Source organism: Dromiciops gliroides, chromosome 1 (genome assembly GCF_019393635.1).
Source record: "Dromiciops gliroides isolate mDroGli1 chromosome 1, mDroGli1.pri, whole genome shotgun sequence".
In the NCBI taxonomy this organism is placed as follows: Eukaryota; Metazoa; Chordata; class Mammalia; order Microbiotheria; family Microbiotheriidae; genus Dromiciops; species Dromiciops gliroides.
This window is the reverse complement of record NC_057861.1, coordinates 416,697,311-416,716,224: the sequence shown is the minus strand read 5'-3', so window position 1 is coordinate 416,716,224 and position 18,914 is coordinate 416,697,311. Positions and strand designations below refer to the sequence as shown.

General features: G+C 39.6%; 1 protein-coding gene across 2 annotated transcripts in view; it reads right to left on the bottom strand.

Annotated features, from left to right (window-relative positions):
• Positions 1-3,683: 3,683 nt before the first annotated feature.
• The window catches only part of GDNF (glial cell derived neurotrophic factor), a 36,974-nt gene continuing 21,743 nt past the window's right edge, over positions 3,684-18,914 (bottom strand). For both annotated transcript variants that reach the window (XM_043980498.1, XM_043980504.1), the window contains exon 3: positions 3,684-4,551. In XM_043980498.1, the coding sequence (XP_043836433.1) occupies positions 4,076-4,551 (476 nt within the window). In that variant the 3' untranslated portion in view covers positions 3,684-4,075. The remainder of the gene's footprint in view (positions 4,552-18,914) is intronic.

Below are 18,914 nucleotides of genomic sequence, written 5' to 3'. Positions count from 1 at the left end.
CTGTTTTCTTTCTTTCTTTTTCCCTCTTCCCTCCCTCTTGCTTCCTCTCTCCCCTCCCTCCCTCCCCCCTCTCTCATCTTTGCTGTCTTTTTAAAAGATGCATCATTTTCTAGCATCTCAGTTTAGAGAAGCTGAGGATGGTTACATGAGAGTCTAGCCTCAAGGTTCCTTGGAAAAGGTCCTATGCCTGTGGGCTCACAGGTTCATATTAATGCTCTGCCTCAGCTTCTCTAGCAGAGTCCTAACTTGGAATTCTTGTGCTGGAGGCAGATTTTTTTGCGGGGGGGGGGGGGGGGGGGGGGGACAGATTGAGGGGAGAAGAATTTACAAACCAAACACCAGCTGGGCTCAGTCTCCAGCAGAGTTTGTCATGAAATGAATCCCAACAGTTTGTTATTGAACTCTAATAAAACACTGGATAAAGGACTATTGGCCCTAATAGGGCTATATATGAAATGTCCAGCTATGGGAGAGCTTAAGCATCCATCTCTCAGATAGGTAGAATATATAATTGTTTTGCTATGGAGCTTTGCAACATCTCTACCCCCTAACTGATATGAGCACCTTGGTTAAAAAAAAAAGTCCTTTTTCCTGTGCTACGAATTGAGGTGTGAGGGCTTTAAACAAAAGATTATTCATTTTACGAATGGTGAAGGCAATTTACCCAAGACATAGCACTGCTCAAAATACTATCCAGAGGAAAACCCAGATTAGAGAATTGGATCAGTGAAGTTGCCTGAGAATTTACAATGGATCATTGAGGTTTTTCTGTGAATTAATTTGTTGTTGAGTTGTTTTCAGTCCTTCTGACTCTCTGTAACCCCATTTAGGGTTTTCTTGGCAAAAATACTGGAGTGGTTTGCCATTTCCTTCTTCAGTTTATTTTACAGATGAGGAAACTGAGGCCAACAGGGATGAGTGACTTACCCAGGGTCACACCGATAGTAAGTATCTGAAGTTGTATTTGAATTCAGGTCCATCCTGACTTAAGGGCCAGTTAGTTGCTCTATCCACTTGGCCACCTAACTGCCCCATTGAACTACTTTACAATCACCCCTTTGGGGGCATGGTAGGAGGAGTCAGAGGGAGATAGAGAGCCCTGTTACTTAGCGGGGGAGATATTTAAACATTTATTTCATACTGTACCTGATGTGTGTGTTGGGGGTGGGGTGGTGTGAAGGGAAGGGAGGTCGAGCATATAAGCAGCAGCTAGAAGAAATACAAAGTACAGAGAACGATAGAAATGAGCTTTTATTTGTAAAAAGTTACAAAATGATATTGTACAAAAATAAAGTTTGTAGAGAACTTTGGTTGTATAACACAAATGACTGAGACATAGATCAGAGGTGAAATCAGAGCTTCCAAAGAAGTGCACTCCTATTTTAGATGGTAATAATAATAATTAGAATAATTAGAATAATGATGAGGAGGATGATGATGATGATGAAAAATCACAAACTTTACCCTTTTGTAGATTAGCTGTATTTAGATCTGCAAAAGTTCAAACCTGCTTATGGTATATAGGGGACACAGGGAATGTGCCCACAGCACTCCCTGAAATGTTGCAGCCAGTGTAGACAAGGGCTTGGATTCTAATGCTGCAAGCTAATTTAGGCTGAAACAAACAAAAAAAATCAGCAGTTGACTCTGCACACAGTCAATATTATTATCTGAGCAAGGCTGATTATTCTGGGGGTACACTTCTGGATTCTTATAGTAAATTAAACAGATTTGTCTCCTCTAAGAGCTATATGGCCTGGCTTTCCCATTCTGCCGGGAGGGATGGGGCCATCCTGTCCTTGGCTTCCAATCTGTAGGTGCAAGAAGAGCAAAGTAGGGGTGGGGAGGAGGAAAATTCAGGTCTCACAGGGATTAGTGTTGGTAGCTGATGGGTTGATTTGAAAAAGAGCATGGCTAATTGGTTGGAAGCCAATTGGAATTCTCAAGTCTTATCAAACAAACCATTGCTGTTAATAGCTAGACATGTTTTTTTCTTGATTTAAACAACAAACAAACGAACAACCCTTCTTGTGCCAAAAATGAAAACAAGAAGAAAAACCACAATATAGGGCCCAATGTTGTTTTTCTCTACGAATGCTCATCCTGATTAGCTTGTCAGAAAAAACAACAACACAACACCTTAAGGGAACACTGGCAAAGATGGCTACCCTTATACTTTCTTGTACTCCATCCACCAAAATCATTTAGAGAATTTCAATCCAGCCATATACATGTTTTTGTGGCCAGGCCAGAAGCCTCTGACCTCCTCAGTCTCTGTTGTGTTACCCTAAAGGGATTTTACACAAAAGGAACAACTCACTACCTACTGCTCTGAGGTTATAGTCAAAAAGCTTTTGGGGGGAAATGGGACAATCTGCCTTGTGGAAGGTGACCAATGCAGCTGTTTTGATCACAATAGTCAGCACCTGGCTCCCAGCTCAGAATATTTCCTTCTTAAATCAGGTTAAGTTTTGTTTTGTTTTGTTTTGGGACGGGCCGTTGTGTGAATGGCTTTTAGTGAATCATAGCAAAACTCTGGCCATTACTGAACATGAACTGTTTACCTTTTAGTCGATATTAAAATCCAGGACTAACTACTAAAAGGCATTACACCTTTTATATATATTTATGTATATTATAGATAAATATATGTGGAAGGAAAAAAAAGCTTAAGTACAACATAGAGTGAAAATTATGGCATGTCTGCTCAGTGTTGGAACAACAGAGAAATAAAGCCAAGTGCCACTGGTTTCTGCTCACTGATCCGTGGAAATCATCTGAGAAACGGGGCATGGGGGTCCCTCAGAAACAATGCTTTTCTGCTTGTTTTTAGACAAATGGATGGCAAACAGGTAGATCTACAGAATTTAACCAGGAAGTTTTATGGAAAAAGGTAAAGTAAGTGATTTTTTGTTTTTAGCTATCCAAAAACTGTTAACATTTTAAAAAGCATGGACCCTTGTTCCCAATCTGATTCTTTTTCTTTCTTTCTTTGTATTTTGCAAGCACATTACACTTTGGCACCTTTAGAAAAGAAATTTAATAAATAAGGGGAAAAAGAAACTCATTAGTGAACTGTAATAAATAACAATAACTTAAATCTCAATAAATATTCTTCTATATATTTCTGTATCTGAAATGGATGCATTGCATCAAGTACTCTATCTGGCCACTGGTGACCAAGCATAAATGTAGTGATGATGTGACATTTGTCCAGCTGTAAACTGAAAGAGACCTGTTTGTCTCCTTGTACACCGAGGTGCATCTGGGCCTGTTTTCCCCCTCACTCTCCTAGAAATTTATGCTGCTTAAAACCACAACTCCTTTCCTGTTTCCAAGAGTATATTAAAAAAATACTTTCAGGTTTTCTTTAGTCAGTGAATACAGCCTGTTAGTTTTTGCCCAATTTCTTCCCACCCACATACTATGTTAAAAATCAATAACCAACCATTAGATTTCTGTCCAAGTATACCTTAGGCCTCATCTTTGAAGTCAAAAGGCTGTTTGTAGTGTCTGCTTGTTTTATGTATAATATATATTGGGGGGAGGGGGAAGGGAGAGGGAAGATGGGAGGAGGGGCAGGTATGCCCTAACTGAGTGACAGAAAAAAATATATATAACTTCCTGACTTTCAGTAATGACTCTTAATGCCACGTGAGTTTACACCAGTGTTGTTTGTCTGGTGTAACCAAACATGTGAAAACAAACCACAGGAGACTACGTGGTTGTGTCCTTTCAGCACATTCCGAGCTGATGACAGGTGATGGTGGATTGTACCAAGTGATATGACTGTGGCAACATCCATCCAGGAACACTGGCCCTGAGCCTGTGATGCGCCTTTAAGTTGCTTTCCTGTTGAAACTAGAGGGCCGCTCTCTCTCTCTCATCCAGTTGTCTGTAGCTGGATCTCCCTCTACCAGGCTCCCATGATGGCTGACTTCTGCCTGTTTCTCCTCCTTCATCTCCATCCTTGGTCCTCATTCTCCATTCTGGGCAAACATTTCCTGGGAACCTTGGTCCCTTCCTTTGCACTGTAGCAGGAATGCAATACATAGCCGTCTCCCGGAAACAAGAGTCAGATACATCCACACCTTTTAGCGGAATGTTTTTTCAGTATGTGGTAAACCAAGTTATCGTCTAAAAATGACAGGTCATCATCAAAAGCAGTGGGCCGGCAACAGGCCTGCCCAACTTTGTCACTCATCAGCCTTTTCTTTTTGGTTAAGTTTTTTAATATTTTGTCGTATGTGGTCTCAGCTGCATCACAAGATCCGCTGCAATATCGAAAAATCAATTCTTCTTTGGTTTCGTATCCCAAACCCAAGTCAGTCACATTTAAATGTATGGAGGTTAAGACACAGCCCCGGTTCCTGCCCCTCTGTCCCCTCTGCCTCTTCCGATCTGCATTGGTTGCTCCAGTTTGTCTGTTCCTCTCCCGCCGAGGAAACAATTCTGTTTGTTTGTCTGGTGACCTTTTTAGTCTTTTGATCGTGTTGTGAATAAAATCCACAACATCATCCAGCTGGTCAGGATAATACTCCGGCATATTTGCTATTTTAAAAAAGAAGAAGATATGAATGTCACACTCAGGAGGCAATAAACATCTGCATTTTAATAAAGTAGCCCCTTCCCTGAGAAGTCTGCCCAAAAAAGCGGGGCTGGGGGGTCTCCACTTGTGAAGCTGATGGAAGACTCATTTGAGAATTTAGGTGTAAAGAATGGGAAGAAAGCTTCACTAAATAAAACTGGGGGAGAGTCAGGGGTAAATGTCTTGAAAGGATGGCTAAAAGCTTTCCTGTGGAGCATTAGCTCATCAATTGCATGGATTGTTTTCTATTAGTGGGAAATTCACCATTTGTAGATGGGGGAATGAGAAGGTTGGTCTCTGAAGCCTCATTTTCCTGGCAGGCTGAGGGGTTAGGACCAGCTATGCCTGTGCTGGCCAGCCCCACTGACAGTTGGCTTTAGGCTGGTGCATGGTGCCTGACTGAAAAAGCCAAGAACAGATGCAGAAGAAAAGGTGCTTTGGCAGAATAGCTGTAAAATCCAGCAGTATAACAAAAGTTTTTGTTTGTTTTTGACCAGATCTGTGATATCATAAGCACAGGGAATGCCCAGGGAGGAAATATCTTCTACCGACAGAATGGCAACTGCTAGACACAGAGATGCAGGGGGCCCTGAAAGGTTAGTATATGTCAGATGGGGGCACTCTAACACCCTCTTTCTACCTCCAAGGCTGGTTTTCTGTCCATTACTCACAAAAAGTCCTTATTTTAGCTCAAGGAGAAGGCCCAGGGAGGGGAAAATGAGCCACAGTCACAGACAGGCAACTAGCGGCAGAAGCAGGTAATATCATACATGCAGACAAAAACAAAATAGACAAATCCTTAGGTAAGTAGGTAGGTAGGTGCAGAAGAACCCGGGTGGTGTTTTGCTTCTACTCGGTTTCCGTGTGACTAACGGATACAGCCAAGGATTGAGAGCCAGGGATTCTGGCTTCTGTTTATAGCAGTCTCGCTGACTTCCTGTGCAACCCGAGGTGAATAACACAGTTCTCAGTCCTGGCTTCTCGAGCTGCACAACCAGATCAGGGGCTGACTTCAGAGGGGTCTCACACGGAAAGATGAAATGATGTCTTTAAGAGGTTTAAGATCTTTGGTAAGGTCTGCTATTAAAAACTATAACTTATATTACTTGTTCTATGCAGACATAGACTGGCCAGAGAGCATTCAAAAGGCAGCAAATACGATGGTGAGAGAGACCAAGGATCACTAAACGGAAATCAATAATAATAATAATGCTATTTATGCGTACAATGTTCCAGGCACTGTGCTAAGCCCTTTAGAGTTATTATCTCATTTGATTCTCACAACAACCCTGGGAGATAGATGCTATTATGATCCTCATTTTTATAGATGAGGAAACTGAGGCAAATAGAAGTTAAATGACTTGCCCTGGATCACATGACTAATAAGTATCTCAGGCCAAATTTGAAGTCACGTCTTTCTGATTCCAGGCCTGTAGCTCTATCCACTGTGCCACCTAACTGTCCCAATATGGATGGTTATCTTGAAGAAAATTTAGGGGGAGACCAGACAGCTGTCTTCAGGTTTTTGAAAGGCTGCCATACAAAAAAAAGAGAGATAAATTATGTTCCCCTTGACCCAACTGGACACAAATAGTAGCCAGGACTGGAGGATGCAGACAGGTTAATTTAGACTTGAGGTGAGGACACACTTCCTAATAATCAGAACTGTCCAAAAGCAGGAGGGGTCTGGCCCCCCCCCCCCCACGTCATCCAGCAGAAGTCAGATGACCACTGGCTGAGAACTTTGTAACAGGGATTCCTATTGGGTTAGGAGTTGGTGCAGGTAATCTCTTCTGATTTAAATTCTGAGTCTGATTTGATTTTTACTTGAGTTGATCAGATTCAACTAAGTAAAAGAAATTCCTATAAGTTGAACTCATTTATAAGAACAATGGACATGTATAAAGCACTATGGCGTTTACGAAGTGCTTGGCCAACATTGTCCTATTTGTCCCTCACAACAACCTGTGAGTTACTATTACAGGTATTATTGGTCCCATGTGACAGGTATGGTAAGTTAGGATAAGAGAGATTGATGGACTTACCCCTGGTCACACACCCTGGTATGTTAGAGATAGGATTTTAATTTACTGACTGTGGGGTTTGGGTCCTTCTTGTTTTTTACCCTTACTGTAATGTTTGAGTTTGCCCTCAGACTTATGATATATATTGGGCAAAAAAAGGTCTAAATTAATTCCATTCCCTCAAAACTACAATCAGGGTGATCAACCTTTTGTATGACTGATCTCTGGGGACTACCAATAAACTTAAAAGCACAAAACCAGATTCATTCTAATACAGACCATTACACATACTTGCTGTTTCTTCATTAACATAAAGTGATGGGGTACAGTGACTGACTTAGGAGATAGAAGGATCTAGAAGCAAATCCTGCCAGATCCTGTTTCTTTGTTTATAAAATGGGCATAATAATACTTGCATTACATCCTTGTTGTATTCTAAAGAGCTACACATATTGTGTGATAATAACAATAGCTATTATTATTATTACAAGCTAATTATTGATATAGCACATCCCACCTATCTTGTAGCATAAAACAAAATTCTGCTAAACTTCTCGAGCCTCCTATACATAGTATAAGAAATAAAAAGGCAGGCTTTGTGTGATCTCTTTAACATACCTTGTTCATTTGATTTCTGAAGACTAGCATGAATTTGCATCTATTACACTGGAATCTATAAGAAAGCTTTAGCGCTTTTCATTTTCTTTAAGGAGTGGAACAATCCAGGCCCTATGGAGAAATCTTTATCTTCATAGGATTTTAGTTTTGGAAGAACTCATTTTAGAGATGAGGATATAGGCTTAGGGAAGTACTTTCCTGAGTGACATGTGCTCAGGGTCCCACATGTAGCAAGTAGTAGACCTGAGATTTGAACCCAGAATTCCTGATTCCAAATTTAGTGATATTTTGGCATTCAGCAATGCTGCTTCTCCTCCCCTCCCTGCCTCCACTCTCCACCTTCAGCCCAGGCCCACAAGTGGCATCTTTCTAGGGGAAACTCTGGAGCTTGGCAGATATACATACATACATACATACATACATACATACATACATACATACATACATACATATATTGTCGAACAAGGTTTAATGATGGGTTGGTTGCTTTTCTTTTTATTTCTTTCAAAATATTTGTTCTAAAGAATGGGGGAAGAAGGTAGGGGTAAGGTTGTATGTGGAGAGGATATATTCAGAAATAAATGTGATGCAGAAACAAAAGGCATTCATAAAAATAGCATGGCATTTAAAAAATAATAAAAAAGTTAAAGTTTAAAAAAAGAAAAAAGAAAATCTGGGCAAGAAAGGAGGGTCTGCCACTATATTGCCCCTCAAACCAGGGCAAGGCCTGGCCCCAAGATCAACTTCAACACCAGAACAATCTCATCTCAGTGGTACACACTTTCCTTTCCAGCTTTGTGTCATGTACAAATGTGATATTTTAAGTCTTTATGTCTATAAAGCACTTTGCAAACACTAAGTTGCTATATAAATGTGACCTATATTCATTCATTCAAGTCAATGATAAAAATTTTGAAATAGACAAGAGCTCCACTAGAAACTTCCCTCAAGCATCCACTAATCAACATTTATGATAATGATATAGTCATTTAATAAATTGTGAATCTTCTTAAGTGTACTATCTTCCATTGCATAGCTCTATTTTTTTTTCCTAGAGATTTTATTACCTGCCAAGGATATATCCAAATATACCTTGTCTGCATTAGAAATCTTAATTCCTAAGGATGCTTTCAGGTCTCAAATCATTATACATACATACACATACCTTTATTCAGACAAATATATATATATATTTTTAGTGAGGCAATTGGGGTTAAGTGACTTGCCCAGGGTCACACAGCTAGTAAGTGTTAAGTGTCTGAGGCCGGATTTGAACTCAGGTACTCCTGACTCCAGGGCCGGTGCTCTATCCACTGCGCCATCTAGCTGCCCCCTATTCAGACAAATATATAACTGGATTAGTCAGTGTTTGCAAAGAGAAACAAAGATGAAGGTAATCTAGTACATGTGAATCAGTAATAGAAATGTAAAACAAATACTGAAATGGATATGAGAGCACTGGATCTAAAGTATTTCTTTCATTAAAGAAATTCTATCAAAAGGAAAAGATACTAACTTGGTTTCACCTGTTCTTGGTGAACCCACGTTTGTTCCTAAAGATTGATATTTTCTTTTGTAAGCATACACAGGATCATAGATCTTGAGACTAGAGGGAAGTTAGTTGTCTGGTTCAATCCTCTCATTTTACAGATGAAACAACTGAGGTCAAGAGAAATTAAGTGGCCCAAGGTCACATAGATAGTAAGAAGTAACAGAGCTAGGATTTGAACTCAGGTCTAGTTTCTCCAAATTTATCACTTCAAATTCATCAATCCTTCCACTGTATCACACATAAACCTTCCATTTTTCATCCATTTCAAAATTTACTAGGTACTATACTAACTTCAAGCTTGCTTGTCCATTATTTCTAGAATTTATTCCTCCTCCTCTTCCTAACCCTTTAGAAATTGTTGGTGATGGTTTTCTTTAACTTCCTCATTATCCATATTGTGAAAAGATGACTGACAGTGGGAGTAACATGAGAATTCTCTTAGTGGCTGCAGGAGATGTCAACTCAATTTGTTCTATCTTACAAGTTTGGGGATTTAATGCCCTCTCCCATACCCTTTTTAGTCTAAGGATCATTTTTCTTGATAAGTGTTGGTATTTCCATTTTCTCCCCCTCTCATTTGTTAATAATGTTATTTCATTTCCCCCTAAGCAGTGTGGCCTGTCTCTTCTTATTCTACTTTGAACATAGCTATAAAAGTCCTTTCTGATGTGCCTACCATTTTTTTTGCAAGCCTTATCTTATTTCTGGCTGTAGTATACACATCTTTTGTATTCAGGCTTGGTTACCTGCCGCTGCTTCCATCTTTTCTAAATGTACTTTTACTGTTGGAATTTATCAACCAGTGTTTCTTCAGACACCCCCACCTTCCTGCTTAGAATCATCTGTGACTGAATTGCCTGATTTTTTTTTTTTTGGTGGGGCAATGAGGGTTAAGTGACTTGCCCAGGGTCACATAGCTGGGTCTGGATTTGAACTCAAGTCCTCCTGAATCCAGGGCCGGTGCTTTATCCACTGCACCACCTAGCTGCCCCCTGAATTTCTATTTTTTTTCCCTGAATTTCTTTTTAAAGAGCCTACTATGCCTCCAGAGCTATCTACCCTTTTAGATTCCCTGGTGATGAGAGCATACTTATTGTTTCTCTGAACTTTTTGAAATATACTTTCCCAAAGTTGGTTGCCCATTTTCCACCTAAAAAAAATTATCTTGGTTTTAGGTACTGATTTTAAATGATTTGATGAAATTGAATTTCTAGTTCATTAAGTATACAGTAACTCACAATTGGGGATGGACAAAACAAAACCTATTACTGGGAAAGAAATATTCCTTAGCCATTTCCCCAGTAATAGGTTTTGTTTTGTCACAAGTGAAAAGTTATTTCAAATAGCTACCACCTTGATGTAGGTCCCTCATCACCCCATGCTTGAACTCATTTTTGAGTTCAGAGTTTTTTAACTCTGCTTCAAGTCTCTCACTCCAATCCACCACTCAGTTACCAAAATGATCTTCACAGGTCAGACCATGTCAACTCCCCTACTCAATAAACTTTAGTGGTTCCCTGTTTATCTTCAGGATCAAATATAAATCCTGTTTGGCCACTTCACAACCTGACTCCTACCTACCTCTTCAAACTTCTGTCCTTTCCTCCCCTCTTTCTGTACTTCATAATCCTCTAAAAACTGGCCTGGATTTCTCTGTGGCCCCCTCCCATTTCTAAAATTAACCTCCCATGTTGCACTGTGTATATCATGAAATGTACAAAGTTGTTTGCATATTGTCTCCTCCATTAGCTTGTGATCTTCCTGAGAGCAAAGACTACATTTTTGTCCTTGGTATCCCCAATGCTTAGCACTATGCCTGGCCCATAGTTAGCACTTAACAAAATGCTTCTTGCATGAAAAATACTCTCTCTTTATTCTAGGATTTACCACCTGAAAAGGGGGCACAAAGGGCCCGCACCCCACAGAGGGATGTACTTATTATTTTCATTCATGCCTTTTGTTTTCACATCATATCCATTTCCAATATATCCCTTTCCTACTCAGCCATCTCTTGTCACAAAAAAAGATTTTTAAAAAAGAGATGGGACGGGGGCAGCTAGATGGCACAGTGGTAAAACACCGGCCCTGGATTCAGGAGTACCTGAGTTCATATCTGGCTTCAGACACTTCATACTTACTAGCTGTTGTTGACCCTGGGCAAGTCACTTAACCCTAATTGCCCTGCAAAAAGAAAAAAAAAGAGATGGGACAAAATAGTTCAGTAAAATGAACCAACAAATTCATCAAGTCTATACGGTATTTGAAAGATTCCATACCCAGAACAACATTCTTGAAAAGCTGAATGTGGAGTATTGGGGCCATAGAGAATAGTGAGCAGTTATAGAATCCTTAGGATGATTTTTTGGTCAAGCCTCTAACACACTTTAATTTTTGCACAGCAAAACTGTAACAGGTCATGAAAGGCATAGATGAGGTGTTTTCTGGGATGAGTCATGATCTGAGATATATTTAATAATTAGCTACCAAAGAGGAAATAAATACAAGTGTTCCCTGCATAGAAACAAAGCAGCAGGCTTCCGCATCTGTACAATGAAAGGGCTGGACCAGATGACCTCTATCGAAGGTGTTGGCCAGACTAAATCCAATGATTCCATGAAAACTCCATGGATAAAATGTGAAAATCCTAAAATGGCTGATAATAGTATTTTAATGACATTTAAGAAGTATTCTTTACTTTACAAAAGGATTCACAACCCATTCCCCTATTTAAGTGATGACTTGTATGAGTAAGAGTTTAACATGTGATTCATCAGAAAGGTACAGAAAGGCACATAAAGGCATTTCTGAAATTTTAATGTTGGTGATTAGAGAGAAAATTGAATTATGAAAGTTCAGTTTAGAACAGTTTAGGAACACATCTTCTGTAAAACTTATTGGGAGAAATTAAGTCCACTCCCTGCCAATAAGATAATAATGTTAATCAGTATTTATTCAGTCCCTAAAGCATGCTCAGAACTTCATAAGGTACTCCAAGAACTTGTAAACTTTTATTTTATTTTTTGAAATCTGAAGGATAATTCTGCTTAAAATGTACTATGAGAGACTATAACAGGGCTGGCCTCCAAATGCTCCCAAATATCACAGAGTGATCTGAATATGATAACATGTCTAGGCTTTAATAATAACATCTCTGTAACCATGGTTCTGAAGTGGCCCTTTGACCCACAGAACAAATTATAAACATTTGTTCAAAGATGAGATATCAAGTGGATGTCTACAGTATGTGAAATAATGAAGCCAAGTTAGGGCATGATGACTAGCTCCCTCTAGAAATCATAACCACTGCTTGATTTCGTAACAAAAATTTGACTGAGGGGCTTCACTTGTTTATTAGGAAAGAAGATCTATGGCTTCCCCTCCTTTCCTTCCCATCTCTCTCCCAGCCCCCTTTACTTAGAAATCCAAGGGAAAAGTGCTTTAGGTAGTTAAAGACATCCCCTCTCTTTTCATCAGGCTTAGAGATACACTAATATGAAGATCCAAATCATTCCTAATGCTACCTGTCCTGGTGCACAGAGAATAGAATATCAATGCTACATTTCAACTGTACTTTACACTCTAAGTGCAGACTTGCATTACACTAACCTCATTGATTTTTGTTAACCTTGACCATTTAAAAGGGGGGGGGAGGGAGTAGTTCAAGTTTCAAGATACAATTGCTCTTATGGAACTAATGGGTTTATTGTATTCTTTGCTGGAAAATGCAATCAATAATTAATATGTATACTCAAAGATTTGAATTAATATTTTTTTTGTTTTTTTTTGGTGAGGCAGTTGGGGTTAAGTGACTTGCCCAGGGTCACACAGCTAGTACGTGTTGAGTGTCTAAAGTCGGATTTGAACTCAGGTCCTCCTGAATCCAGGGCCGGTGCTCCATCCACTGTGCCACCTAGCTGCCCCGATTTGCATTAATATTAACTCTGGAAAAGAGATAAGGATGAACTATAGAATTTTTAAAACCACTGTTCTAACAAAAAGTCTGTTCTTTCCCTTTTCACTCCTGAAGCCTGGGACTAGGATCACTTCAGAACTCATTAAGGGAAGCCTTGATGTATTGATATCAGTTTGGGGGATGGAGTGAGTGAGGTCATGATTAGCTACTCACCTACTTCAACAGAGGCTTGTTAAATGAACCTTTAAGAGCCTATTACAATAGATTTTGCAGAGAGAATTTTGGGGCTCAGAATTAGGCTTCTTGAAGCAGAGACTTTTTTTTTTTGGTCTTTCTCCAAGGCTAGCTGTACCAAATCTGAAGCTTTACTATAAAGTGGCAATCATCAAAACTATTTGGTACTGGCTATGAAATAGAGTGGAGGATCAATGGAATAGGCTAGGCACAGGAGACACAGTAGTAAATGACTTTAGTAATGTACTGTTTGATAAACCCAAAGACTCCAGCTTCTGGGATAGGAACTCAGTATTTGACAAAAACTGCTGGGAAAACTGGAAGATAGTATGGCAGAAATTAGACATAGACCAACATCTTACACCTTATACTAAAATAAGGTCAAAATGGGTACATGATTTACACATAAAAGGTGATACCATAGGTAAATTAGGAGAGCAAGGAATAGTTTACCTTTCAGATCTTTGGAAAGGAGAACAGTTTATGACCAAAGAAGAGATAAAGAATATTATGAAATGCAAAATGGATGAATTTGATTACATTAAATTAAAAAGTTTTTGTACAAACAGAAGCAATGCCCAAAATTAGAAGGGAGGTAGAAAGCTGGGAAACAATTTTTGTGGGCAGTACTTCTGATAAAGGCCTCATTTCTAAAATTATCAGGATCTAAATCAAATTTATAAGAATCCAAGTCATTCCCCAATTGAGAAATGGTCAAAGGATATGAACAGGCAATTTTCTGATGAAGAAATCAAAGCTATTGCCATATGAAAAAATGCTCTAAATCACTATTGATTAGAGAAATGCAAATTAAGGCAACTCTGAGATACCACCTGACACCTATCAGATTGGTTAATATGACCAAAAAGAAAGAAAGAAAGAAAAAAAAAAAGGTCTATCCCCTAGAAGTGCCTTGTGGGTGACAGGTGTTTAAAAAAGTGTTTCATGAGTTAAGTCCAGAAGAAAAACTCTGTTGTATAAAAGGAGCAGCCCAGAGATGTGTGTTCTCCTTTTTTCACCTGTTTCGGGTCATGAATACTTTTTTTTTTTTTTGGCAGGGCAAGGAGTGTTAAGTGACTTGCCCAGGGTCACACCACTAGTAAGTATCAAATGGCTGAGGCTGGATTTGAACTCAGGTACTCCTGAATCCAAGGCCAGTGCTTTATCCACTGCGCCACCTAGCTGCCCCCTCATGAATGCTTTTGACAGTCTAGTGAAGCCTTTGGATCCCCTCTTAGGATTGTCTTTTTAAATGCATAAAACAAAATACATTAAGTTTTAAGGGAAACTAACTAGATTGAAATACAGTTATCAAAATATGTTTTTTTTTTAAAGCAAGTCCACAAACCCTAGATTAAGGATTCCTGGACAGAAGGAGGAGAGTTTAATTTGGATTGTTCTTCAAAGTAACTAAGTTACTTAAAATAGCAAATACTTTCTGTCCAGGTCCTGGCATGTTGAATAGACACTGAATGATGCTATTAAATAATGTCGATGGTAAGATGTTTGCAAACTTAAAAAAAAAAAGTCTAAGAAGGCCTAATGCCTGATCATTTCTCAAATCCACTATGATAGAATTTGTTGGAAAATGTGTCCATTGAGATGGAAAAATAAAGCTTATAAATACAAAAATGATAAAATGCACTTAAGGCACGATTCAGAGAGCATCCAAATATTTGGGCATTTTTCTATGTTAAAATGTTTTAACTTTGATTCATTGAAAGCATAAACATAATGTTACTTTTAACAAATGAAACTTTTTGGCAGGGCAGGATTTAGGGGGCACTCTGCCCTTGACTGATGGAGGAAAAATGGAAACTCTTTACCTCAGTAACAAAGGCTTGAAGAGGGTTATTTTGCAAAGACAATGCTATTTTACAGGAACAACTTAAGGACTCAGTGAACTTCCTGGAATGGTCATGCTAAAAAAACCATATCATTAAAATTAGAGCAGTCATTCTCAGGAGCTAGCTGAGATGGGGTGATATTTATCAACCTTCAGAGAAAATCAGTTCTTTGGATATTAATTTTCTTTTGAAGAAAGTGGAGCTTAGGTTTGATCTTATATAAGAGATTCTCCGAGGGCAAAGATGTAATGCTTTTTTGTCTTTGTTTTTTTTTTTTTTTTTTTTGCAGGGCAATGAGGGTTAAGTGACTTGCCCAGGGTCACATAGGTAATAAGTGTCAAGTGTCTGAAGTCGGATTTGAACTCAGGTCCTCTTTGATCCAGGGCTGGTACTTTATCCACTGCACCACCTAGCTGTCTCCTTCATCACTTTTTAAAATATGCACCGCACCCTTATGTGGGTAAGCATTTGGGTATGTTGTGGGTATGCTGAGGCCTTAAGTCTCACAGAGCAAACAGCCTGTCCTGAAGTAGTCCCCAGTTTTCCTCACTTGTGGCTGGTGTCCAACCTAGTAGGCTACACTCTTACATTTATAGAGAGGGCAAATTGGACTTGGGACTATTCAGTTTGGTCCATCTGATTGTGTGTGTGTGTGTGTGTGTGTGTGTGTTTTTCTCGTGTTCTTAAGCAGAGACAAGAGAAGCAGCAAACTGGAAACACCAGATGTTTGGGCTCAGTCTGATTTAGCAGCCTTTTTTTCAGACCCAACCTGCTTCCCTAATAGAGTAAACACTGTTCTTTAAACAACATATAAAAAGAACACAGGTACTGATGGTGTATTAAAAAATGAACGTGTAAGCTATCTATGCATTAGTAATCTAAATCTTCATTAACATTCCTTGAAGGCAGTTCCCTAGCTGAGAAGCCCCAACTAGCGACTTTTTTGGTACAATTTCTTCCATTCAAAATCTACTAGGGACAGAGGCAGCTAGGTGGCGCAGTGGATAAAGCACCGGCCCTGGATTCAGGAGTACCTGAGTTCGAATCCGGCCTCAGACACTTGACACTTACTAGCTGTGTGACCCTGGGCAAGTCACTTAACCCTCATTGCCCAGGCTCCCCCCCCCCCCCCCCCCCCCCCCCCCCCCGCTCCCAAATCTACTAGGGACGAGTACTGCTAGTCTTTCCATACATAATTATTTCAATCAGAATTGAGGAACTTGGATTAAACTTCCTATTACAGGTGTACCCCAGGTGTAATATGCGGGAATGTTGTTTTCTTCATTAGTATGGAAGCTCTCTAAGGACAGGGCATATTTCCCCCCCCCCCCCCCTTTTTATTCCCAGCACTTAGCAGAGTACCTTGCATAGAGGAGATGCTTAATAAACGTCTGCTGAATTGAATTAAGCAAAAGTAACACAAGACATGGGTTTATGCAAAAGACAAATGAGAAGTGGATTCTCTGCTTTACAAAACAGTTCACTATTTGAGTCTCCTAAATAACAAAAGTCCTTGATGTATTTAAAACTGGTATGATTTACACAAATTTGATGTATATACAAGCTTTCAGGACCCATTGAAACAAGATGCCCTGATATTTATGCAGTGTATCTTAGGTTTAACTACAGGCATTTGCTGGCAGAATTCCAGGCAGCAAGTGATAGAGGCCACTCTACCAACTTCAGAAAGAACTTCTGGTAAAGGAAATAGGTGAAAAATAACCAAAGCATAACGAAGGGTATGCTGGTAAAATTTTAACAACTGGCTCTTAAAACTTTTTTTTACCTGGACACCTATGAATTTAATTTGCATTATTAACATTTTCTTCCTCACTTTAAATCTAGACAATCAACAAAACAATAAATGAGTCCCTGATTTAGAGTATTTGCTGATTTCTGAAGTGTAAATTTAACAATGTTTCTTGCCATTGATTTTTGAGCTGTCTGGAGCACTCCTCTTTGAAAGGGTCAATGGAATACCATTTGAAAAAGGCCCCATTGTCTCTAAAGGAAAGGAAGAAAATGTTCTAGACTCAAAGAACCTAGGTTAAAATCTCAACTCTGATGTTTATGACCTGTGTGACCTTGGGCAAGTTACAACTTCTCTGGGCCTCAGTTTCCTCTTCTGTAAAAATTAAGGAGTTGGACCAGAGGGTCTCTGAGATCTCTTCATACCAAGACACCTTTTTTTTTTTCATGCCTCTATTGAAATAAGAGGCTGTGGCAGTAAGAAACATGAGAGCTGAGTTCTTCTCCCAGTTCTGCTTGGGCAGGCCAATTACCCAGCCTGAGCCTCAGTTTCTTCGATTGTAAAATGAACTAGATGCCCTTTACGGGCTTTTCTAGTTCTAACAATCTATGACTCTTTCAGTTCTCTCTTTAAAAAAATCATAGGGGCAGCTAGGTGGCACTGGCCCTGAACTCAGAAGGACCTGAGTTCAAATCCGTCTTCGGACACTTACTAGCTATGTGACCCTGGGCAAGTCACTTAACCCCAAGTGCCTCACACTGCCCCCCCCAATTACAAATGCTAAACTTTCCATTTTCTCAAAATTTCAAATTACTTTTCCTTGCTCTCTTGCTTTAAGAATTTTTGGATGTGAAACCATGGCTAAGAATCACCAACTGTGGTCAACATGAGGATTTAACTGTAATCTGAATAAAATGAATTATGCTTTACCATTGTTTGACTTCCAGGAATGTCTTTTTTGTGTGTGTGTGAGGCAATTGGGGTTAAGTGACTTGCCCAGGGTCACACAGCTAGTAAGTGTTAAGTGTCTGAGGCCAGACTTGAACTCAGGTCCTCCTGACTCCAGGGCTGGTGCTCTATCCACTGCGCCATCTAGCTGCCCCACTTCCAGGAATTTCTTAAACTCCCAGCACTCTGAAGAGTATGACACATACATACTCTCATAGGATTACACATCCAGAACTAGAAGGGATCTTGGAGGATGACGTCCAATCTAATTTCCCTTTTTCCCCCACTTTTAGGTTTGGGGGAAGGAAACAAGCATTTATTAATCACTTACTATATGCCAGGTGCTGCACTAAGCACTTTATAAATATTATCTCATGTTCTCACAACAACCCTATGAGGTAAATGCTGTTATGGTCCCCAGCTTACTGAGGCATAAGCTAAGTGACTTGCCCAGGCTAACGCAGCTAGTAAGTGTCTGAGAGTGAACTTGAACTCAGGGCTTTTTGACTCCAAGCCCAGCATTTTATCCACTGTGCCACCTTGCTGTCCCTTTTCTCATTTTACAGATGAGAAAACCTAGGACTAGTGAGGCTAAGTGATTTACCCAAGGTTACACAGGTACTAAGGTTACATAGTTACTAAGCATCAGAATTTGGATATGTAAATCCAAGTCTTATGGCTCCTGAGCCACTGTTTTAGGCTTCCTCTGCTTAATTGGTATGGGATAGCTAGGTGGTGCAATGGATAGAGTGCCAGCTGGAATCAGGAACTCATTGTCCTGAGTTCAAATCCAGCCTCAGACATTTCCTAGCTGTGTGATCTTGGGCAAGTCACTTAACCCTGTTTGCCTCAGTTTCCCCATCTTTGAAATGAGCTAAAGAAGGAAATAACCATTCCAGTATTTTTTGTTAAGAAAACTCCAAATGGGGCCACAAAGAGTTGGGTATGGCTGAAAAATGACTGAACAACAAGCTTAATCAATGGCTTCACTATGGGAGTGTTCATACTCAGAAAGAATTCTGGAAATTTTTTGGCTCTGCTACCATTTCAAAGTTTTTATTTTGTTTCCCAATTAATTTATCTGACGTTTAAAGATCTACAATGTGTTTTGGTGGACCAAATATAAACAACTCAAGCAAAAAGAGTGTTAGAGGTTTCTCACCTAACACTTAACCAGAGTGACCTGTTTCTAGGTTAATCCCTAGTTAACTTGAGGGGCTCAGGAACAAATGGGTCTTCCTGTGAACCATTATTATTAGTGGCTACAATTTACTAATTCATTGTGACCCTTTAGAAAGCTCCCAGCACACTTTCAGCATGACCAGTGGTTTGTTGACAACAAGGCATGACATTGGTTTATTTGAAAAGTATTTGCTTTGTAAAAACATCAGTGTTTTGTGGGTTTAAAAGCATTTCTGGATTCTCTCAAGCCCAGAGAAC